This window comes from Montipora capricornis, chromosome 14 (genome assembly GCF_036669925.1).
Source record: "Montipora capricornis isolate CH-2021 chromosome 14, ASM3666992v2, whole genome shotgun sequence".
Classification (NCBI taxonomy): domain Eukaryota; kingdom Metazoa; phylum Cnidaria; class Anthozoa; order Scleractinia; family Acroporidae; genus Montipora; species Montipora capricornis.
The window spans coordinates 44956005-44980580 of record NC_090896.1 but is presented as its reverse complement, the minus strand read 5'-3'; the positions used below and the strand labels follow the sequence as shown (position 1 = coordinate 44980580).

The following is a 24576-nucleotide window of genomic DNA, read 5'->3' as shown; positions in this document are numbered from 1 at the left end:
TTTAAGGATAAACTATATTTATCCTTTATTTCAAAAAGAAATAGGGTTTCGTTTCCGCAATAGTAAGGGAAGGAAAAAAAAATACCGTGGTGTCGGTCACTAGGTCTGTCATATTGATTTCCCTGCGTCTCTTGAAACTGTAAAGAATGAAATGTGGACTCCAACTCCAACGGTTAGAAGCCTGATGCAGAGCGTGTCAAGGAATCTTAACCATTGAAGAGGAGGCGGACAGATAGTTGACAGGAGCCCATATGCAGTATAGATCTTTGAGTCAACCTTTGACCGTATCTTTCTATTTTTAGAACGAACCATTGAGCAGGAGACTCGCATTTACATAAATTTACATTTATTTGCACGATTTAGATACAGTTTCACTGCTTTATTTGTCTTCGTTAGACAATGACTTTATTCTGATTAGCCTTTTAAAACATTGCGTGCAGAGCCGAGGAACTCGTGGCGTTCTAAAAATAGAAAGATACGCGAAAAGGTTGACTCATAAGGACGTGTATGAGAGAGGCAAGCTCCTACTCGTGGGCTCCTGTAGTTGATCATTTCCGCGATACATCGAAGCATAAAGTCTATAAATACCTATTTCCCGTGAATCTTTTATTATGCATATTACATATGAACCTTGGCAGTTAACGGCGGGGGAATTTTAAACCGACTACTAAACGCCGAACGTCAGTTATAAAATCGGGGGAATTAATGAGAATCGGGGGTCTTCGTTTGTCATGGAATGGCAGAATTACCCAGAATTCTCTTTGGGCATGAAGGAGGCAACTTGAGAAGCACGAGACTGGCCCTCATCAAATGGCTGAAGTGCGGCCGGAGGAAAAAGTAGTAAGAAGAAGACTTCTAGCCAGATACTAAGAAGTAGCCCCGGTGTGTGCTGTTAACGTAGACTTTTGATTTCTGAACAAGTTTTTATCATGGAAAATTCGCGGCAAAGTTGTCCTCGTAGCAAAAAACTGGCCTCTCGTAATTTCTTGTCAAAGGAACGGTATGATGTAAATAGAAAAATGAGAGTACTGAGATTTGTATTTGCAAATTACCTGTCCTCTTACCACTAAAGTCAAACTCTACATCTCTATGCAATACCCGCATCCAAAGTTTCCTCATATTACTGTATAAAAGTCGGTATATTTTTTAGGCTTTTCCTGCTCATATGAAAAATTCTCTCACGTCTTCTTCTTATGTATGATCTTCGCGGAAATAACATTCTGTCCCTTAATAAGCCTAGAACAACCAGTTTTCGTTTTAGTTCTCTTTTTTCTTGCCGAATGCACTACCTGATTTTATCCGTACTTATGAGTTTACTGGTTTTAAAAAAGAATCCGGGGCCGCAATTTGTACATCCGCTTTTGTTTTTGATTAGTATATCTCTAAATATTACGTATTTAGTTATGTCTCTGTATATGCTATGTATTTTAGCAGTAATGTAATGTCTCGAAGATACTCGCTCTTGTACTTATTCTGAAATTTGAGATAAAATAAAGTTTATGCATGTATGTATGTTACCTTTAGCAGGGCGCGTGCGTACACGTCGTAATCTGCGACTCCAATGCTTACCATATGGCAGATAAAATGACTTTTCCCTTGAATATTTAGGCGGTCTGGAGCTGTGAATAGGCGTGGTGTTTTGTCTCATGTAGTTTTGGGGCCGACATATCTCTCCCTCAATGCCGTACCGGAAGGCAAGGTCGGTAGCAGAAAGCAGCGAAGGGCCAACTGCGTCCAAAAGCGATCGCGGCACGGTCGCACGGTCAATCAATCAACTTTCTCAAACCCTGACCCTATTTAAGGGTAGAAAATCGAGATTCGATACCCTCTTTAAGGCCCATAAAAGTTATAAAGGTCCCTTTAGTACAGTTTAAATATCTTTTTCGTTTTGTGCGTTGGAGTTGATAATGCAATTTAGTGACCCTGTCTAAGGAACATCTAAGGATCACAATACCAAAAATACCAGGAGCTCCTGAAAATATCATAAAGGGATACCCTGAGCACCTAAAAGACCCTACCTTATCGGGTGGCACATACCTATATAGCATTTATAAGAGGGTACTTCCCCCACTCCCCCCCCCCCGGGGGGGGGGTCTCTTAAGCCTAGTTTTCACTAGCGACGCAAGCACAAGCACAAGCATAAGTAGCTTATGCTTGTGGTATAAGCTACGATCTTGTAACACGATGATTCTGACCATTCGCTGAGCGTTCCAACTAAATATGTCTAGTACTGTAGAAGCTTTCAAAACTTACAGTCACTAAAATTTACAAATTATTTTATGGCCAGATGTGTCATTACAATCAAGAAAATGTCAAAGCAATCGTTTGTTTTGTTTCACTTTACCTTTCACGAAAGTAAACCTTGAAAGATTTATATCTGCGATTACCTGTCCTCTTGCGTACCACTTAAGTCAAACTCTACATCTCTATGCAATAAGCCCATTCAAAATTTCCTCATATTATTGTATAAAAGTAGTTAAAGAAAGAAAAGGCTTGTCCATATGAAAAATACGTTTTCTCTCCCGTTCTCTTCTTATGCATGATCTCCGTGGAACTTACATTCTGTCCCTCAATAAACCTAGAACAACCAGTTACGGTCTTAGTTCTTTTTCTTACGTATTAACTAAGTACGTTGCGAAATGCGCTACCTGATTTTTCCCGTACCACTGAGGTTACTGGTTTTAAACTAATCCAGGGCCGGATTTTGTACAGCGGCTTTTCGTTTTGATTAATATCTCTTTAAATATTATTTAACATTTAGTTATGTATCTGTATATATTATGTATGTTAGCTGTAATGTCTCGAAGATGTATTCAGAAATGCGTGCACTTTGTAATCTGCGACTCCAGTGCTTACCATATGACAGGTAAAATGACTTTTCTCTTTAACATATAAGCCATCGAAATCTTACGTTAAATTGTAATGACAAGGGAGGTTTGGAGCTGTGAGTAGGCGTGGGATTTGTCTTATATGGTTTAGGGGCCGACATATCCCTCCCTCAATGCCGTACCGGGAGGCAAGGTCGGTAGCAGAAAGCAGCGAAGGGCCAACTGCGTCCAAAAGCGATCGCACGGGCCGAAATCCCGGGATGACTCGTTTGGTACGACGCTCCAGCGCCACGTCTGGAGGTACTGCATATTTTTGTCGTCTCGTCTTTAAACATTCCGTCAGCGCATGCGTGCGTAAATGTTCAGCATCTCCGATACCTACAATACTAGACATATTTAGTTGGAACACTTACCGAATGGTCAGAATCATCGTGTTACAAGATCGTAGCTTATACCACATCCCCCTTTCCCCAATTCAATGTTGTGTGAGAATGTTTCGGGCGACTACTAGTAGTTGTGGAAATCAACATTGGAGGAAGGGGGAAACGGGAATGGGTGTTCCAACAAATGTGACGAGTATTGTATTTGCTTCAAGGAAATTGGCAAATCTGTAGAGGAGTAGATCAGAAGTCAAGTCTCTTTGAGAAAAGAAGTAAACTTGTTACTAAGATAAACGGAAGGTCTCTTCGCATGCTTTGTATTTAAAACGGTGAGCAGTTGGTCTGAACATGATGATAGTAAAGCAATATGTGTTGGAGAATTTTTAGAAGGCCAAATCATTGTAAATACTATGTAGTGTGTAAAGGAGCGTCTTCAATATGCTGTGTACCGCATTTCCATGTAAAGTAGTTGACACTGTGTACTTTGATTAACGTAGCGTACACATGACATCGGGGGCTTTAATTATTATCGAGACGAGAATCGAGCGAAATAAGGGCGATCTTCCTTGCACTGGTACTGATGTTGGCATTTGAAGGCGTGACAACGGTTAGCGAAGGGAATAAAGCTAGAGAGGTGGGGTCGCTGACGTCTTGTGAGGTTCGGTTAATAATATATCGAGTGGTGCCGATGTGGAGCTGGTACCAACTCAAGAAGAATTTACAGGATGAGTTAACCAAACTGCACCTACTGTATGCAAAGGGGAATTGAGAAGCGATTGTCAACGATTCACCGTGCGATTCACCAGATACCTTAATTCGATATGTAAGGGGGAAAGAGTTTTCCGGGCATAAGAACCATCCTATCCCGAGGTTGTAATCTAAACTAGTTTGTAAATGTGAAATAAAAAAATCCCGTGACATTTCCTGCTATTGCGGCACGGTTGACCATGGTGAATCGTTTGTTTAAAGAAATGAACTGTTTATCTTTCAGCTCACCAACCGTTCACCATGGTGAACTGTTGAGATTCACGATTCGAAACCATGGCATCACAGACCAGTGCAGTGATTGCAAAAGTTTAATTACGTTTTCATATTTTCAAGCCTGTACATTTCTTCCTTATAACAAGCATTAGAGGGGCAGAATTTGGAAAGCATTCATTGATTTATTTCACCATTGTGCATACATAAATTAAGTTAATTAATGAGGGTAAACAGTGGTATGGTCAATAGTCGGGTATGACAAACTGAATGGACTCGTTTTGCACTTTAACAAGGAAATTACAGACTTGTCGTTTTTGGTTAATTAATAACAGGTGTCGTTTTCATTAGCTTTATATTTTCAGGGTTTCAGCCTGAGTTTTTCAAAAGCAGAGCACCAACCGTTGCCGATGAACTGTTCTTTTGCTGCAACTGATTTAGTCAGTCCTATCGCAGAAAGAAACGTCTTCAGGGACCGTAATATTTGCATAGCTATTCTGACTTCTTGGTATATAAAATATGTCAATCAACGTTGACCGTTGCACTTGATAATCATGTCAGTCCATCTGGGAATAGAGCCTATTAGAGTGTTCAGAGGACAAAATGTACTTATTACACGAGTTTGGAACTGTTGGAATATTGCACGGCGTATATTGCATCGCACGGCTTCATACCAACGCACACCAATACTCAGACAGTATTGTAGCCTACCAAAAATATTAAGATGCTGGTTAACTTTGACAAGGAGTTGAGATTTCGGTTGATTCTACAGGGGCATAAACGTAAAGTAAGAACCGTGCGTGTCTGGTCTTCTCGAGACAGAGGTGAGAGATGATTTCATGCAGAGTGGAACGCCTAAATTGCCCTGTTGTAAACATGGCGGTTCACAGCACCAGTGAAGTCGTCTCTCTGGCCTTTCTGTGGACGAATTCCAGGACCTACCGATACAATTTGAGCAAGTTTTGAAAGCTAAAAACTTCAATCGATGCTGTATTTTGCCTGTAGGACTGGGTGGCTCCACACACATAAGAAAATCTATGAAATGAGAATCGGGGGTCTTCCCTTGTCATGGAAAGGCCGAATTACCCAGAATTCCTTTCGGGCATGAAGGAGGCAAACGGAGACTGGTCCTCATCAAATGAGGAAAAAGTAGCGAGAAGAAGATTTCCAGGCGGATACTAAGGTGTAGCCAAGGTGCGTGCTGTTAACGTAGACTTTTTAGCATAGGAAATTCGGCCTTGCCTTTAGTAATTTCTTGTCAAAGAAACGGTATAATGTAAATAAGAGAGTAACGAGATTTATATCTGCGACTACCTGTCCTCTTACCTACCACTTAAGTCAAACTCTACATCTCTATGCAATAAGCGCATTCAAAATTTCCTCATATTATTGTATAAAGGTAGTTAAAGAAAGAAAAGGCTTGTCCATATGAAAAATACGTTTTCTCTCCCGTTCTCTTCTCATGCATGGTCTTCATGGAACATTCTGTCCCTCAATAAACCTAGAACAACCAGTTATGGTCTTAGTTCTTTTTCTTACGTATTAACTAAGTACGTTGCGAAATGCGCTACCTGATTTTTTCCGTACCACTGAGTTTACTGGTTTTAAACTAATCCAGGGCCGGATTTTGTACAGCTGCTTTTCGTTTTGATTAATATCTCTTTAAATATTATTTAACATTTAGTTATGTATCTGTATATATTATGTATGTCAGCTGTAATGTCTCGAAGATGTATTCAGAAATTCGAGATGAAATAAAGTTTTATGCATGCATGTATGTTACCTTCGGCAGGGCGCATGCGTGCACTTTGTAATCTGCGACTCCGGTGCTTACCATATGACATGTAAAATGACTTTTCTCTTTAATATATAAACCATCGAAACCTTACGTTAAATTGTAATGACAAGGGAGGTTTGGAGCTGTGAGTAGGCGTGGGATTTGTCTTATATGGTTTAGGGGCCGACACATCCCTCCCTCAATGCCGTACCGGGAGGCAAGGTCGGTAGCAGAAAGCAGCGAAGGGCCAACTGCGTCCAATAGCGATCGCCCGGGCCGAACTCCCGGGAGGACTCGTTTGGTACGACGCTCCAGCGCCACGTCTCGAGGTACGGCATATATTTCGCGGCTGGGCGTCAAACAGTCCGTCAGCGCATGCGTGCGTAAATGTTCAGCCTCTCCGATACCTACAATACTAGACATATTTAGTTGGAACACCTAGCGACTGGTCACAATCCTCGTGTTACACGATCGTAGCTTATACCACATCCCCCTTTCCCCCATTCAATGGTGTGTGAGAAAGTGTCGGGCGACTACTAGGAGTTGTGGAAATCAACATTGGAGGAAGGGGGAAATGGGAATGGGTGTTCCAACAAATGTGACGAGTATTGTATTTGCTTCAAGGAAATTGGCAAATCTGTAGAGGTGTAGATCAGAAGTCAAGTCTCTTTGAGAAAAGAAGTAAACTTGTTACTAAGATAAACGGAAGGTCTCTTCGCATGCTTTGTATTTAAAACGGTGAGCAGTTGGTCTGAACATGATGATAATCAAGGAATATGTGTTGGAGAGTTTTTAGAAGGCCAAATCATTGTAAATACTATGTAGTGTGTAAAGGAGCATCTTCAATATGCTGTGTACCGCATTTCCATGTAAAGTAGTTGACACTGTGTACTTTGATTAACGTATCGTACACATGACATCGGGGCCTTTTTCTTATTATCGAGACGAGAATCGAGCGAAATAACGGCGATCTTCCTTGCACTGGTACTGATGTTGGCATTTGAAGGCGTGACAACGGTTAGCGAAGGGAATAAAGCTAGAGAGGTGGGGTCGCTGACGTCTTGTGAGGTTCGGTTAATAATACATCGAGTGGTGCCGATGTGGAGCTGGTACCAACTCAAGAAGAATTTACAGGATGACTAAATTAAAATGGACTTAATGTATGCAAAGTGCAATTGAGAAGTGATTGTCAACGAGTCACCGTGCGATTCACCAGATACATTAATTCGATATGTAAGGGGGAAAGAGTTTTCCGGGCATAAGAACCATCTTATCCCGAGGTTGTAATCTAAACTAGTTTGTAAATGTGAAATCAAAAAAATCCCGTGACATTTCCTGCTATTGCGGCACGGTTGACCATGGTGAATCGTTTGTTTAAAGAAATGAACTGTTTATCTTTCAGCTCACCAACCGTTCACCATGGTGAACCGTTGAGATTCACGATTCGAAACCATGTCATCACAGACCAGTGATTGCAAAAGTCTAATTACGTTGTCATATTTTCAAGCCTATACATTTTTCTTCCTTATAAAAAGCATTAGAGGGGCACAATTTGGAAAGCATTCATTGATTTATTTCACCATTGTGCATACATAAATTAAGTTAATTAATGAGGGTAAACAGTGGTATGGTCAATAGTCGGGTATGACAAACTGAATGGACTCGTTTTGCACTTTAACAAGGAAATTACAGACTTGTCGTTTTTGGTTAACTAAGAACAGGTGTCGTTTTCATTAGCTTTATATTTTCAGGGTTTCAGCCTGAGTTTTTCAAAAGCAGAGCACCAACCGTTGCCGATGAACTGTTCTTTTGCTGCAACTGATTTAGTCAGTCCTATCGCAGAAAGAAACGTCTTCAGGGACCGTAATATTTGCATAGCTATTCTGACTTCTTGGTATATAAAATATGTCAATCAACGTTGACCGTTGCACTTGATAATCATGTCAGTCCATCTGGGAATAGAGCCTATTAAAGTGTTCAGAGGACAAAATGTACTTATTACACGAGTTTGGAACTGTTGGAATATTGCACGGCGTATATTGCATCGCACGGCTTCATACCAACGCACACCAATACTCAGACAGTATTGTAGCCTGCCAAAAATATTAAGATGCTGGTTAACTTTGACAAGGAGTTGAGATTTCGGTTGATTCTACAGGGGCATAAACGTAACGTAAGAACCGTGCGTGTCTGGTCTTCTCGAGACAGAGGTGAGAGATGATTTCATGCAGAGTGGAACGCCTAAATTGCCCTGTTGTAAACATGGCGGTTCACAGCACCAGTGAAGTCGTCTCTCTGGCCTTTCTGTGGACGAATTCCAGGACCTACTGATACAATTTGAGTGAGTTTTGAAAGCTAAAAACTTCAATCGATGCTGTATTTTGCCTGTAGGACTGGGTGGCTCCACACACATAAGAAAATCTATGAAATGAGAATCGGGGGTCTTCCCTTGTCATGGAACGGCCGAATTACCCAGAATTCCTTTTGGGCATGAAGGAGGAAAGCGGAGACTGGTCCTCATCAAATGAGGAAAAAGTAGCGAGAAGAAGATTTCCAGGCGGATACTAAGGAGTAGCCAAGGTGCGTGCTGTTAACGTAGACTTTTTATCATAGGAAATTCGGCCTTGCCTTTAGTAATTTCTTGTCAAAGAAACGGTATAATGTAAATAAGAGAGTAACGAGATTTATATTTGCGATTACCTGTCCTCTTACGTACCACTTAAGTCAAACTCTACATCTCTATGCAATAAGCGCATTCAAAATTTCCTCATATTATTGTATAAAAGTAGTTAAAGAAAGAAAAGGCTTGTCCATATGAAAAATACGTTTTCTCTCCCGTTCTCTTCTCATGCATGGTCTTCATGGAACATTCTGTCCCTCAATAAACCTAGAACAACCAGTTATGGTCTTAGTTCTTTTTCTTACGTATTAACTAAGTACGTTGCGAAATGCGCTACCTGATTTTTTCCGTACCACTGAGTTTACTGGTTTTAAACTAATCCAGGGCCGGATTTTGTACAGCGGCTTTTCGGTTTGATTAATATATCTTTAAATATTATTTAATATTTAGTTATGTATCTGTATATATTATGTATGTCAGCTGTAATGTCTCGAAGATGTATTCAGAAATTCGAGATGAAATAAAGTTTTATGCATGCATGTATGTTACCTTCGGCAGGGCGCATGCGTGCACTTTGTAATCTGCGACTCCGGTGCTTACCATATGACAGATAAAATGAATTTTCTCTTGAATATATAAGCCATCGAAATCTTACGTTAAATTGTAATGACAAGGGAGGTTTGGAGCTGTGAGTAGGCGTGGGATTTGTCTTATATGGTTTAGGGGCCGACATATCCCTCCCTCAATGCCGTACCGGGAGGCAAGGTCGGTAGCAGAAAGCAGCGAAGGGCCAACTGCGTCCAAAAGCGATCGCACGGGCCGAAATCCCGGGATGACTCGTTTGGTACGACGCTCCAGCGCCACGTCTGGAGGTACTGCATATTTTTGTCGTCTCGTCTTCAAACATTCCGTCAGCGCATGCGTGCGTAAATGTTCAGCCTCTCCGATACCTACAATACTAGACATATTTAGTTGGAACACTTAGCGAATGGTCAGAATCATCTTGTTACAAGATCGTAGCTTATACCACATCCCCCTTTCCCCAATTCAATGTTGTGTGAGAATTTTTCGGGCGACTACTAGTAGTTGTGGAAATCAACATTGAAGGAAGGGGGAAACAGGGAATGGGTGTTCCAACAAATGTGACGAGTGTACTAGACATATTTAGTTGGAACACTTAGCGAATGGTCAGAATCATCTTGTTACAAGATCGTAGCTTATACCACATCCCCCTTTCCCCAATTCAATGTTGTGTGAGAATTTTTCGGGCGACTACTAGTAGTTGTGGAAATCAACATTGAAGGAAGGGGGAAACGGGGATGGGTGATCTAACAAATGTGACGAGTATTGTAGCTTATTTAGTTGTAATGTATCGATGAAATGACATATGAATTGAATCATATTCTGCACTGCGGATATGAAATCAAGTGAAGCTATGATCCTCGCAGTTATGAACGCAATTTTAGCAATTGCGTTGAGCAGCCTGGAAAATTTATGACTTGCGAGGTCACGGGTTCAAACCCCGTTTAAGTCCTGAATTGTTCATAACTGCGAGGATCATAGCTTCACTTGATTTAGTTGTGTACGTTTACACGCAAGAAAGCTCATATTTAAATCGTCTGGTACATATATTTTAACTCGTGTATACGCAAAGCGTAGGAACGAGTTGTTGTGGGCACTGCGATATGCAAATGTGTCATTTCGCCGTTGAGGTGTAGACACCACTGGTAATTAGTTGGCCCCGAACAAGAACGCTGGACATTTGCCGTAGATCCATCGTTTCCGAGAGCCCCTGCGAGCAAAGGTCTCTCCCGCTCTGGGTGCAGGTTTTGGAGTCGGACGGTGCTAAAGCTGTAATTCTTGGGTTGCAGGTCACGCAAGTGACATAAATCGCTTACCATTTAAGAAATTGAGTCTATAAATGGAAATGTTATAGGAAAGGAATAAGTAAACAACGGCTCCAAGTCTCAAGGCCGTGCGATATTCCGTACTTGAGTTATTCAGCAAAATATATTACTCACATTTGTAGAGTTTAGTATGGAGGCGCCATGGTGTAGTACTGCTGAAGTACACCAACATGGCGGCCGGAAACTTGTAGAAACATCTGAAATTTAGTTTGCTGCTGTATAATGAGCTAGCAAATATTCGCATAGACACGTCTCCTAGTATTTTGGCTGTTTAGGCCACAAAACCACGAGGTGAATCGATGTTTTTATGCAACTGGCATGTTTTTCGAAAGCCGTCAATATGTCACGCACTGTGAAGTACTCTGAAATTCAAACTGTATTTTCGAAACGAAGCACGGTACCGAGCTGAGAACATGCAAACAGATATATTTTTGTAGCTGATTGAGATAAAAACTCAAAACGCTCTATTTTACTTTTGTGTGACGTCACGTGCAAACCAAGAATACGGTGGCTCAAAGGGACAGAACTCTTCCAGAAACCCAAAACACTTCCAGAAAACACAAAACACTTGTGGAGGCAAAAAACACTAGTCTTGTAGAAATCACAAAACACTTGTAGACTTAAGAACACTTGCATAAATTTTAAACACTTCCAGAAATTGCAAAACATGTCCAGAAATTGAAAACACCAGCAGAAATCACAAACCCTCGGATGGTAATTTTACATTTCCTCGCGACAAAAGATATAAAAATGTGTTTCAGAGAAGAGATCATCCAAAGTGATTCACCCCTGGGCAATATGTTCCCCCGCTTCCGTTTTTGTGCCTCTCGGACTGTGCCGAAACATCGCAGGCACATTTTCCTACACTCAGAGAAGGAAAATGGAGAAAGACGATAGTAAACTGTCTCAATTCCGTTACAGCGGTCATTAGTAATACGCGCCCCTCGACGACATTTAGAGCACTGGTTGAACTTGTTATATTAAATTTGTTTATTCAGTGTGTAACTGAATTTCTCAAAATAAGAACCCCTTTCAAATTTGTAGGCTATAAGAGGTTCTTCGTTAAGGGGGCTCGGTCACGCAATTTTAGGCAATTTCAGCATTGATCAAATGGTCATAGAATTAACTGAAATAACAAAATAACGGCTCAAAACTATTGAAGAACTCAAACAAAACACAGGAAAGCTAAGAAGGGACAAGGATCGACAAAACTGGGGAGGATTGAAATGGATTACATTTGGGTAAATTTGAAAAACGTCGGCCCACCTTTTTTCAAATTTATATCAGTTTATATCAAAATGTGATTTAAACAGCTGGAAAATCATTCTCAATTGTTATGTGGCCGTGATTTTGCAAATGAAAGACTCTTGCTCTGCCAATTTGACGTTTAGAGCGCATAACTAACAAAATTGAACAAAATTACCTAAAACAGAGTGACCTAGTAGCCCCTTTTAAGGGTCTAAATGGACTGTCTTAGCCTAACAGGTTCTTAAAAGTCCTTATACATGGGTTTCTACTGTAACTTGTGTTCTGTTTTTGTACAACCCTTCAAACAAAGCTAAACGTAGAGGAATAGAATAACTACAACTTTTTTTTTTTACTTGCACCTAAGCTTGGTTTCCTCTGGATTAATAAGCTTTAAAGATACTTAGATACAATAATATACAGCTACATGGTATAAATTGTCTTTTTCCAACCTCTTTAAAAATTCAAGGCAGTGACAACTTGACTACAATGTTATAAAAAGTGCTTATTGCTCTGGTTTAACGGTGACTTGAGTACAACAGCAATGGAGTCTAAATCGAAACAAGACGATGGTAAACTAGTCCTGAAAGGCCCCGAGGGGAGAGACTAATAGCTTCACTTCTTTTCACTTCACTTCACTTCACTTCATATTTTGTCTAAAATCTGGGTTCTCATTGAGTACGGTGGCCCGCAACTGTCACATCAAAACCAAATTCTTACCGTCAGCAAATTCAAATCATTCACAACAAGGTCAAATCACTCACAGCAAATTCAGATCATTCACAGCAAATTAAAAATCACTCACAGCAAATTCAGATCATTCACAGCAAATTAAAAATCACCCACAGCAAAATACAAATTATTGATATGCTAGGGGTCTTCAGTCACCTTCATCCAGCGATGTAAGACGCCTACGAATATTTGTCATACATGAAGCCGCAACCTGCAAAAATGTGCGATGTTAAGGTGGCTTACTATAGTTTTCCGAAGAAAAAGATCGAGATTTTGGAATATGTGAAATTAAAGCAACATAATGTCTCTGCTGAAATGTTAGTCACTGCAATTGATGTAAAATGTAAGTTTACCTAAGAAATGCAAATCAGGGGAAAATGCTAAATTTAGTGACCGAGCTCCTAGCCGTACTACCAGGGTTAAAATTTTGGGAATTAGTAAACAATGTGAAGACGAAACTGTCAGCATTTTTTAAAAATGATCTAGTTCAGTTATTATCAAAATAAACGAAAATCGACGTTTTTGTTCTGTAAAAGGATGGAACCAACTGAATTCAAGTTTAAAAAAGAATCCAAAGTTCTTCACAGACTACCAGGCCTTTATGAAGGACTTAACATCTCAATGTCCAGAAAGAGTCCCTGCTGATCGTCTTGAAGTACAAGATGGCTAAGTTAACTATGTTCCTCATACAGGAGTGTACCATCCCATGCAAGAAACTAGGACTAATATGAAACTGAGTGTGCTTATGTAGGGCCCTATTCTCAGGCTTATTAACATCAGTTTATGCTACCATAAACTTGTACTAAAAAGAGCTGATGAGGTGCTGGTGAAGGTTATTTCCTTTGAAAACATTTTGGACCTTATTGGTATCATGAAAACTTTGAGATGACATCATTCTTTGCATTAAACCCTCAAAGATACGTTGATGGTGAAAAAAATGGTGGAACATTAACCCTGCACATTTGTATTTGTGGCCCTTTAGATTTCTTTCCTCAAGCCTTTCTTCTTGGTTGCCTTTTGCTGAATTTTGTATTTTTGAACGATGTCCTTTGCATAAGAAAAGGACCGTATTTTGATAAACAGTGATAGGATCTGAACTAGGATAATGATGGATCTTCCTTTCGTGATCTCACACCCACATTCCTCCACCAACATGTTCCACTTAGATCTCAGCACTGGCTTTTGGAGCAGTATATCAACAATCTGGTCCACACACATTTTGTGACAGACCTCCTTCCCAGTGTGGACACGAAACTGTAGTTCTGCTGGATCACAGGCAATCGAAACACATCTGGAAATGTTGAATACTGACTCAATTTAACTATTGAGTTTATATTCACGGTAAGTGAAATGGTGACAATAGAACACACTGGAAACTCGGATAAATCCGAGCCCCAGATGGCATTCGAACCCACGACCCTCCGTGATCTAGTCGGATGCTCTAACCACTGAGCTACTGGAGACTCTATGGTGAGCAAGGTCGAAATGTGGGTTTTGACATCTCTCTCTGGGGTCCACCACTTAATTTGGGTTGCCGGGCTTCTGGCAATCGGCATATAAAGGTAAAAAATCAAATAAAAATAATGATGATGAGAGACCTTATGGCCATTCGAAAAGTCGTTAATTGCGCCACTATTAATTTCAAACCAAAACTTGTTGCTCGTCACTGGAATTTTGCATGGCTGAGGGGCGCAAGATGTTTTCTGATACAGGTAGAATAAGCGCGGAGAAATTGGAACGGATGAAAAAAACTTATAGTGGTTTATGAAAACGTGCAATAAACAGTAATCGACAATTTTAAAGTCAATTTCACCGTTACGAGAGAATAACGTGGTAACACGGAATACATGTTATTCCAAAACCTTTTATTACTTTAAAAAAATACATGGAAATCATTAAGTGTCTTTAATTTTCTTTTCTTCCAGCTCCGTCCTTGGGTTGACATTGGACCATCTCAGGTTTTAATTGTTATTTAGTTATTGAAGAATGGTGGATAGCCTAGAAGCTGTGGAGCAGCGAATGCTAGAGCTTGCCATTGCGATAAGCGTAGCAGACAAGGATCGGAAAGGCAGGGCTTATATTCATCTCGGTAACGCTTACTTCAACCTACCTGATTATAAACAGGCCATAGAAAATTACACAGAAGCATTACATATTTCCATAGAAATAGGCTGCAGGGCTGAAGAAGGAGCAGCCTATGGAAATCTGGGAAGCGCCTTTTGTGGACTGGGTAATTTTAAACAAGGCATTGAGTTCTACGAACAACATCTTAGTATTGCTAAAGAAGTAGGGGACAGCGATGGGGAGGGAAAAACTTATGGAAATCTTGGAAGGGCCTATCAAAGTCTAGGTAATTTTAAACAAGCCATTGAGTACCACGAACAGCATCTTAGTATTGCTAAAAAAGGTAGGGAATAGAGCTGGGGAGGGAGAAGCCTATGGGAATATGGGAAATGCCAATCAGAGTCTGGGTAATTCTAAACAAGCCATTGAGTACTTCGAACAAGGTCTTAATATTGCTAAAGAAGTAGGTGATAGGGCTGGGGAGGGATCAGCCTATAGAAATCTTGGAAAAGCCTATAGCTGTCTGGGTAATTTTAAAGAAGGCATTCAGTAATTCAAACAAGATCTCCGTATTGCCAAAGAAGTAGGAGATAAGGATGGGGAGGGATGCAGCTATAGAAATCTGGGAAATGCTTATCACAGGCTGGGTAATTTCAACAAGCCATTGAGTACTTCAAACAACATTTTAATATTGCGAAAGAAGTAGGGGATAGGGCCGGGGAGGGTCCGGCTATGGATTTCTGGGAAATGCCTATTGCAAAATGGGTTATTTTAAACAAGCCTTTGAGAACCACGAAAAACATCTTGGAAAAGCCTATAGCTGTCTGGGTAATTTTAAAGAAGGCATTCAGTAATTCAAACAAGATCTCCGTATTGCCAAAGAAGTAGGAGATAAGGATGGGGAGGGATGCAGCTATAGAAATCTGGGAAATGCTTATCACAGGCTGGGTAATTTCAACAAGCCATTGAGTACTTCAAACAACATCTTAGTATTGCTAAAGAAGTAGGGGATAGGGCTGGTGAGGGAGAAGCCTTTAGAAATCTGGGAAATGCTTTCCACATTCTGGGTAATTTTGAACAAGCCACTGAGTACTACGAAAAATATCTTGGTATTGCTAAAGAAGTAGGGGATATGGCTGTTGAGGGATCAGCTTATGGAAGTCTGGGTATTGCTTATCACACTCTGGGTAACTTTCAACAAGCCATTGAGTACTTCAAACAACAGCTTAGTATTACGAAAGAAGTAGGGGATAGGGTTGCGGAGGGAACCGGCTACGGAAATCTGGCAAATGCTTATCAGAGTCTGGGTAATTTTCGACGAGCCATTGAGTACTCCAACCAACATCTTAGTATTGCGAAAGAAGTAGGGGATAGGGCTGGGGAGGGAAATGCCTATGGAAATCTGGGTAATGTTTATGGCTGTCTGGGTAATTTTAGCGAGGCCATAGAGTACCGTGAATATCGTCTTAGTGTTTGCAAGGAAATTGGGGACCACATAGAAAAGGGACTCGCTTTTTATGGGTTAGGTCATGATCAAGAATTGTTGGGTTCCTTGAGTGATGCTCTTAGTTATTACCATTTAAGTATAAAACATTTGGATGAAGCAAGGCATAATCTGAAGTCAGAGGATGAATGGAAAATATGTTTTCGTGATTCTCATCGCGTGTCATACACTGCTCTGTGGAGGACACTTTTGAAGAGTGGAGAGATCGAAGAAGCTTTGTATGCTGCTGAGAAAGGTCGAGCACAGGCTTTGGTGGAGGGAACAATACGGCATTGACTCTCAGTCCTTTTGTCCACTTACTCCAAAGCAAACGCCTTTCGCTGCATTAGAGCTTTTGCATTCACAAGCCGTTTTTGTGGCACTTGACAATAACAAGATCACCTTTTGGGTGATACGAAAAGACAGTGAGATCAGATTTCGTCAAGGTGAAATCGTAAATGGAAGTGCCGACATGTTGATAGAAACTACGATGAAACAGATTGGCATAGGGAACGTTGTTAAATGCGAGGATTGTTCTTTGGATCAACTACGCAGTGACCTAACTTGCAGCAGACAACCCTCTCAGTGAGAAAACACTTCTATCATTTTCCCCCTCCGTTAACTCTTTACAATAGTTGTACGATGTCTTACTCGGGCCAATTAAAGACTTGCTCCAGGGAGATGAGTTAATCGTTGTTCCCGATGGACCATTTTGTTTGGCGTCGTATTCTGCTTTGAGTGAATTTATCAGGATCCGCACCGTTCCATCGCTGACTGCATTTAATGTGATCGTTGGTGCACCGGAAGACTTCCACAGTAAGACGGGAGCGCTTCTTGTAGGTGATCCGTAGTTGAAGGAAGTTACTGACAAGAAAGGAGAGCCCATTTTGGAACAGCTTCCGTGCGCAAAAGAAGAAGTAGAGATGATTGGAGAATTTCTGCAGACAACACCGTTGACTGAAAAAAATGCCACGAAAAGCTGAGGTGCTGAAAAGTATGAAGTCAGTTGCAGCACATGCATGCCAAGAAACGGGCGAAATTGCTTTAGCCCCAAATACAGAACGGAAATCACCAATCCCCAAGGAGGAAGATTTTATATTGAAAATGTCGGATGTTGCAGCGGTTCGTCTTCGAGCAAGACTAGTTGTGCTGAGCTGTTGTCACAGTGGTCGGGGAGCAGTCAAATCGGAGGGAGTGGTGGGAATAGCGAGGGCTTTTCTGTGTGCTGGTGCTCGGTCTGTTTTGGTATCACCCTCGCGGTTGATGACAAGGCAACGTTGCTGTTTATGAGGAGTTTCTACCAGCACCTGGTAGTTTCCAGGGAAATGGGCAAGTGCAGCTCTTCACCAAGCAATGAAATCCCTCCGAGAGTCAAAGCAGTATTGCGCTGTAAAGCACTGGGCGCCATTTGTGCTAGTTGGCAATGATGTCAAGCTGGAAAATCCAAAATAATGGTGAGTGAATTTAGCGTTATATTCTTAAAACAAGAATAGTTTCAAATTGGAGAACTGACGGTAGGAATGAAATGTATGCCTAAGATGGCACGATAAGAGATGCTAGTTTCGTAGTGTACACCATGCGAAGTGTCCTCTAAAACGCTTTTGCCACGAATGTAATTTCCACATGTCTCTCCACATAATGTCACTAGAGCTTAAAGGATACATTTTACGTTGGTGGAGAAACTGTCGAAGATGGCTATCACCTCACTGTGTCTCTTTTGGTGTTTCCGTTCTCCCATAGATCTCTGAACGTCATCGCTTGTCAAGGAAGACAGCATCGTCCTGCTCGTAGCCGATCACACCGGCGGATTGTGTGTACGCGAACAAACTGCAATTTTTAGAGTTATTTTTTCTTTATTTTATTTTATTTTTCTTTCAGAAATGATTTCGAAGACGCAAAAAGACTACCTGGCAGAGCCTGACACTTTAGTGGTTGCAGAACTTGTAAAAAGAAGTAGAACGGATCTGCAATGGTAGTAGAACAAGGTCCAAAGGCTTAGTAAAAGGTTGCTGCTGCATAAACTTAATCAACAGACTGAGATTATTGTCAATGAAATTATGACAGAAAAATGATAATTTCACCCATAATTTTTTGCACTTCCGTTCTCATACAACTTTAAATGAAAGTTTCTGAATTGCATGGCGATCAAAATCATAGGGGCTATAGTTGCTTTGCTAAAAATCATGTTTATTTCATTGATTGTAATCTAGTTTGAAAGAAAATGAGAAAGAACACTTCTGCTGATGACCCTAATATCAGGCCTTTACCCATGATAAGATAAAGAGAGACATTTGCAGGAACCAAGGCTCAGAAAATAGAAGGGAAACGACGGGTGAATTTTTACACATTTTTCTACAAAATGAATGAAATAAATCATCAGCAAACAAGAAGTTCTTTTTTTTTCTTAATACATTTTAATACATTTCTTTCTTAACGGAGCTTACTCCCTCGCGTGATCGGTGGTATTTTAACCAAAGCGAGATAGTTTTGCACTCGAAAGGAGTTCATTCCTGGTAGAATAGTTAGGGAACCAACAAATCCGCTGTTTTGTTGGTTAGAAAACTAGCATAGCCACCGTCACGTCACGTGGATGAGCTCTTTAAGTGATCATCGTAAGGCTCCTCTCCTCACGAACGTCGAACTTATTGTCGGGGAAATTATTTTTGTTGAACTTATAAGTAAATATGTAGACCGGTCTCAGACCGAAATTTCTTGGACCAAGGAAGGAAAAGCGCAATCAGTCGCTCGCTTTCTATCTACACATTCCACGTGTATCTTAACCGAAAGAAAGTCTACAAGCAGCCTTTACTATGGCCTTTCATTTAAAAGATTTCCATTGCAAGTCTCAAACTAATGGTATCTGAATATCCGACTCACGTAACGCAACCGCCGGAATGTTGCGTTTTAAACAGTCTGAAACCCTAATTTAATTTAAGACGCTGTTACATTGTGTCTTTTTTCGTGCAAATTGTCTTGACACGACATGTTGCATGTTGGACGCTTTGCAACTGGCAAAAACATGGCGGGACAAGTTGCAGAGACCTTCACGGAAAGTAGAATCAATTGTTGAGGCCCTCCCAGGGGGGGCCCTTGTTCCCTTGTTCCCTAAAAATATTTTGACAGTGTTGTTGTTCCCCAAAACCCCTAGGAGGGCCTCAACACTAAGACTCCGCGCCGTCCACCCGTATCCGAATATTTTCGAAAACGGATATTTTCCCCTCCATTTTTGCCTCCCGCGCACACGAATACGGCATTTTAGGTCACCGAAAACGGGGTTCTGCTGAAAACGCTCTCCAGACTTAAAATGTTTGAAAACGGAGGTCTATTGTATTCGTATGGACGGGTTAAAACGGAGGTTTTCGAATAATACAATGGCATCAGAGGCTCGTGGTACCACTGGGGACCGCTTGCGGCGCGCATACCGCTCTTTTGGTAGAGGTAACCGTTTTAAAATTGTTTTCGCTTATTCGCGTGGACAAGCAAATACGATTCGGAGAAAAATATCGGCTCCGTTTTCGAAAATATCCGGATAAGTTCGCTGCATCAAGAAGTGAGAAAAATCGGTTGGGATTTGCTAATTTATTCCGAGGTACCTGTTAGCAGGGTCTTTACAGGCGAAGTAAACGATTTCTTCCTTTTCCCCCAGTCCCCCCTCTCGTAGCAGGAATTTGGTAAAGATTAAAATCAGAATATGATAGAAGGAAATATTAACCGACTCGGAATCTAGTATCAACAACCTATCACTGCTGAGCTGTGAAATAAGAGTATTGCTTTTGACAGCTAGATAATGTAATAAAATTTATAAAAAATATATAAACATTAATTGATATCATCGATGTTTTCAGCAAGAGATTAAAGTCCCTTATTTTGATTACCATTCTGAAGTTCAAGCTAAGCAAACCCAAATGAGGAAACAATGCTTGCAATTGATAGTAATAATAGTCAGTACAACTGAAGTTATTCAGCATTAACCTGAACAAGCAGTTGCATTCTTCAAAGAACATGAACGTACCCACAAGATTTACGCTGGTCCAAAACTTACTTGGCCCAAGCACTTTTCAAATTGCCCCAAAACGCGCTATCTTAATTTTAGCAGCTATTAATTGTGTAAATGGTGGCAAATCTTATCATGTGGTTGAAGATAATTTGAAATTAATTTAATTCTTTTGTAGAATTTGGCATTCACGATTAACGTTTAAAGGTATCAATTTGTAAACTAAGACAATAAAATTAAACAAATGTTCTCACTGAGTTTGTCCTGATTGTTCCTTCCTTTAGTTTATCAATTTATCATCGATGACAGAGCCACGTTCACCAGTTTGAAAATTTAGTGCGTACACTACAGGGGCCACGGAGAGGGAGGGGCTGGAAGACTGTAGCTCCCCCCCCCCCCCACTTTTTTCCTTCGCGCAGTTGTTTTTTCCTAAACCTACCCCCCTTTCCACTTTCGAACCTAATCCACGGCCCTGCCCCTGCACTAAGTACATTGAAATGTGAAACAACTGGCTCTTCGCTTTACTGATCGTTATATCATTATTAGCCCAAGTAGTATACTGTAAACAATGTAATGGAAAGAAATCTTTTGACGACAATACCGTGATAGGCCTAAAGTTAATTTCCTGGCCCAAGTTGTTCAAATGCCGTATAACTTTATCCGGTGGAGAAGTCACTCTCAGACAGTTTCCATCTGTGAAAAAAAATTAGTATTTGCCCACGTATTAAAACGAGAATATGCAGACTCTAAGCACATCTAAGTAAAGACATGTACAAAACCTTTGGTCAACGTTCAAGATGAAGTATATTTTACGCTCTGAATGGTGATTTCAGTATCCACTGGGTGACGTTATTCGTCCTTTGAACAGCTGGGTCCAAGACTTTAAATTCTCTAACACCTCTTACCTCCCTCCCTCCCTCCCCCCTCCCCCATCCCCCCCCCCCAAAAAAAAAGAAAAAAATGCTTAGGCATTGTTTTCGATTTTTCTTGGGACATCTTCATGTCCCAGGAGAAATGCAAACAATGATTACGCAAAGTTTTGAGTTGGGTGGGTGGGAGGTAAAAGAGGTGTATGATGGGATTTGTGCAAGTAAAGAATTTCTGGCATTTCGTTGAACAAATAGGCCAGTTTCGTATTCTAACGGTTAGACTGGATCTAGCATGAAATGGAGGCTAATGCGGGCAAATTAATTTGCATTTCAAAAGATTTGCCCGCATTAGCCTCCATTTCAAGCTAGATCCAGTCCAACCGTGAGAAATCGAAAATGGTCTAATCCACAGTATCCTTCGTTGCATATGACCTTGTAGTGACGATGTTGTTATCCCGCTAAACAAGGAAGTACATACTATCCAGCCAAGCTCCCTATGGCATAATTACATGAAGAAAACTCACGCACTCTCAAATGACTTAGGTACAAACAAAGCCGACAAGATGCGAAAGGGAAGATTATTCGAGCCCCCATCTCAAGTTTGCTCAGCGCAACCACCAATATCCACTGAACTAACTAGATGCATGTTGAGAGTATGTTAATTGAAGTTGTCATCACAGTCACAAAGAGGCTAATCGTTTCGACACCGGCGCTTTGACCTAAATACTGCCTGCAGGTCTGCGTAAAACACCAAAGCTATGTTACTTTCTAAACTAAATAACTATCCTCTCACTTCCGTATTTTCCTTTCACGTAGTTCAGTACGGGTTCGGAATATTAACTTGAGTAAAACGCCAGGAAGTTTGACAAGGGCTTTGGGTGGATGATACCTAATGTAAACAAAGAATTACAACTAATTTTTTTATGCGGACACAAGAAAAAAAAGCTGGTCGCTGATCAGTGACCCCGGGAGAGTGAAAACGAAGAATTGATAGTTTTTACGTGCATCTGACGCTATAGCGACCTGCCCATTGGCCGGTGCTTATACCATGCAAAACATGTCACACCAATTGCCATTATTCACTGTTTTCAGTATTAAACAGCCCATACCTTGCAATTTGTTTTATCTCCGCCATGCTGGTGCCAAAATCAATTAATTTCTCATTAAATTATTTTATTATTACCACGAACAAGGCGGTGATGACAGTGTAAGATTATTAAGTGCTTTTTTTGTGTCTGTAGAATTTTTTGGTCATGAAATTGCGATAAACGATATGGCCATCTCATCGGGCGGTTGAAATTTCAATTAAGCAGTAAATTTGCAGATGTTACTTTAATATCACTGCTGACACAAGTCCTCATTTTCTGACGTCGATGACAAGCTGGTGAGCTCTTTTTCAACAGCCTCTACAAATGCAGGGAAGTTACTATCAGTGAGACATAATCTGATAAGCAAGTTTAAACGGTCCTTTGGCACACCCACATGTCCGTAGCACTGATGACTGCAGTCGCGTGACTCAGAGGATGAGACCTGAGTTTCAAAACAACACACTGATAAGAAAGCATCATCGCAGGGATATCATATCTTACACTCCGGAATGGTTCTCGCTGCAAGCGATATTCAGTACTGAGTAGCCTCTTCGCCACCACTGGCACGAACTCTCGTCAAGTGCGTGCATTTTAAGCTTCAGTTTTGATTCTTCTTTCAGTTCCATTTTCATTCCCATCGCTATTCTCATTCACAATTCTCATTTCCACTAAGGCCAATTGTGTTTTTAATTGAGCATGCCCATAAGGTTAGAATTATTTTAGCAGAAAATGTCATAGGGCCGGGGTGGGATTGTATTAGTAGAACATCCACCGAAACAAGTTTTGTGGACTTTTATACTCACCTTCCTAGCCAGGTCAGAAAGAGTCAAGCCGTCAACAACTCTATTGCTTTGGACATGCTGGGATTCGGGTGAAACGAGTTGTGAATCAACATCCATTGGAACTTGGGAATCAGATTCGGTGCTGCTCCCAGTGGAAATCTCTCGCACCGAGATCTGAGGAGAGATTTCCGCGATGAATTGACGGCAGTTTTCAGTGGCTGATCTTTCGTTGCTCTTGCTGAATTTTATCCTGAATCTTCTACAGTCGTTCTGTTAATGAGGGATCGAAATAGGTCTGACAATCTTAGAATTATATCATGAAAAAAGCAATTTTTTGTAAGACCAGTGAGAGCCGTTTTTTTCAGTTTCTAGCTTCTGCTGTCACTACGTTTTGATTTTTGTCATCACGTAATAATTTTTTTTATGAAGACATTAGTGAGAAAACTTGCTAGCAGATTATTCATTGCTCGCACACGCAATCCAGTAGTCGAGGAACTCTTCTCCACACGACGGTTCGTGTATCTTTGTTTCTAAAATGCATTTAGTGTATGGTAAGGCATTTTTAGTCTCGGTTTTAGGCGTTTAAAAGGAAAGTGCATCCATTTTGAGACTGCACACTACTTCTCCAGAAACAGACCAATTTTGATATCATGATTTAAATTCATCTTAAAACAATGAAGATGATTTTGAGGCTCTTGTTTAGGACTGAATTTTAATCATTGGGTTATTGAACTGATACAAATTAAATATAGCCGCTGATCACATTACTGACGAATGTACTTTTTTTCCATGGTGACTCGCGAATGGTTGGAAAAAAAATCGAGTACTCCTTTGCAGAAGCAAAACCTACGACCTTCCAACTTCCAATTAACAGTTTAAATACTTTACCCAGGCCGTTAAACTATCCTTAGCTTGCAACAACTTAACTTTCAAGTCTCCTTGGGTGATAAGACTTGAAACACATGGAAACCCAATTCATAAATTGTATAATGCAACTAGGATCATTTGGTACTGTTCTGACACACACCAAAAGCTAAAACAGTGATACGCGAAGGTTTGTTATTTTTAAAATCAACTTACGCTCATTTTGTAGATTATGAGCATGCTATCTCCTTTAACCACTGCTTGCAACCATTTCTTAGCGTTGAACAACGAGATATTTTCCTAAAGAGATTAATAGCAGAGAAGAAAAAGCTAAACAGTTTTAAAAAGCAAAACACTGGTAAAGCGGAAGGACGGAGTGAAAGGTAACGATGGCGCTGCGAGCAACTGTGACCTCTCGGAAAACGTAAGGTAGATGAAATTTAGGTTTTGTCAAAAGTATTGGGAATTAGACTGTGTGCTATTGAGTCTTTTTCCTCCTACTAGCGACAGATATAGAGCAATTTCTTGAAAACAGAATACGAAAATTCTACCGTTGACCGTTTTGCATAAAAAACGACGGAGTAAGTTTCTCTATTATTAACAACTCTGTGGGATGATTTGTCGTCATTCGTGAGGACAGCAACATCATGCATTGAACTTTATTATCATACCATGTTAAAGACCTCTTTGAGTTGGCTGTTTTTTTCAAGTCTGTGAATATGCATTGTTTAAAATTGTATTATTTAATTATTCTGAATTATTATGACTTTATATGATGATTCTTAACTATCACACTAACATGTATAACTTTGCCATTGCTTACGACCATATTGGATTGAAGAAGGGACATTTGCAGACAGCTTGAGCCTTCTGAAGGCGGAGAAAACTGCTGTAAATTTACAAAAGAAAAAAAACCGTGAATTAAAGAGCATGCTTAGTTGTTCTTTGAACAAACTTTCATTGCA

General features: G+C 40.5%; 3 protein-coding genes across 3 annotated transcripts in view; 2 read left to right on the top strand and 1 right to left on the bottom strand.

Annotated features, from left to right (window-relative positions):
• Positions 1-14453: 14453 nt before the first annotated feature.
• On the top strand, positions 14454-14885 carry LOC138032031 (G-protein-signaling modulator 2-like). The gene has a single exon (XM_068879614.1). It carries the CDS (start codon positions 14454-14456, stop codon positions 14883-14885), a length of 432 nt encoding a protein of 143 aa, XP_068735715.1.
• Positions 14886-14913: 28 nt separating this feature from the next.
• On the top strand, positions 14914-16311 carry LOC138032030 (G-protein-signaling modulator 2-like). The gene is made up of 2 exons (XM_068879613.1): positions 14914-15058; positions 15494-16311. Exons 1-2 carry the CDS (start codon positions 14914-14916, stop codon positions 16309-16311), a joined length of 963 nt encoding a protein of 320 aa, XP_068735714.1.
• Positions 16312-22215: 5904 nt separating this feature from the next.
• The window catches only part of LOC138032029 (meiotic recombination protein REC114-like), a 2530-nt gene continuing 169 nt past the window's right edge, over positions 22216-24576 (bottom strand). Inside the window, exons 2-5 of the mRNA XM_068879612.1 lie at positions 24411-24500; positions 23828-23911; positions 22769-23017; positions 22216-22407 (exon numbers count right to left, since the gene is read on the bottom strand). Of these exons, the coding sequence (XP_068735713.1) occupies positions 22216-22407; positions 22769-23017; positions 23828-23911; positions 24411-24500 (615 nt within the window). The remainder of the gene's footprint in view (positions 22408-22768; positions 23018-23827; positions 23912-24410; positions 24501-24576) is intronic.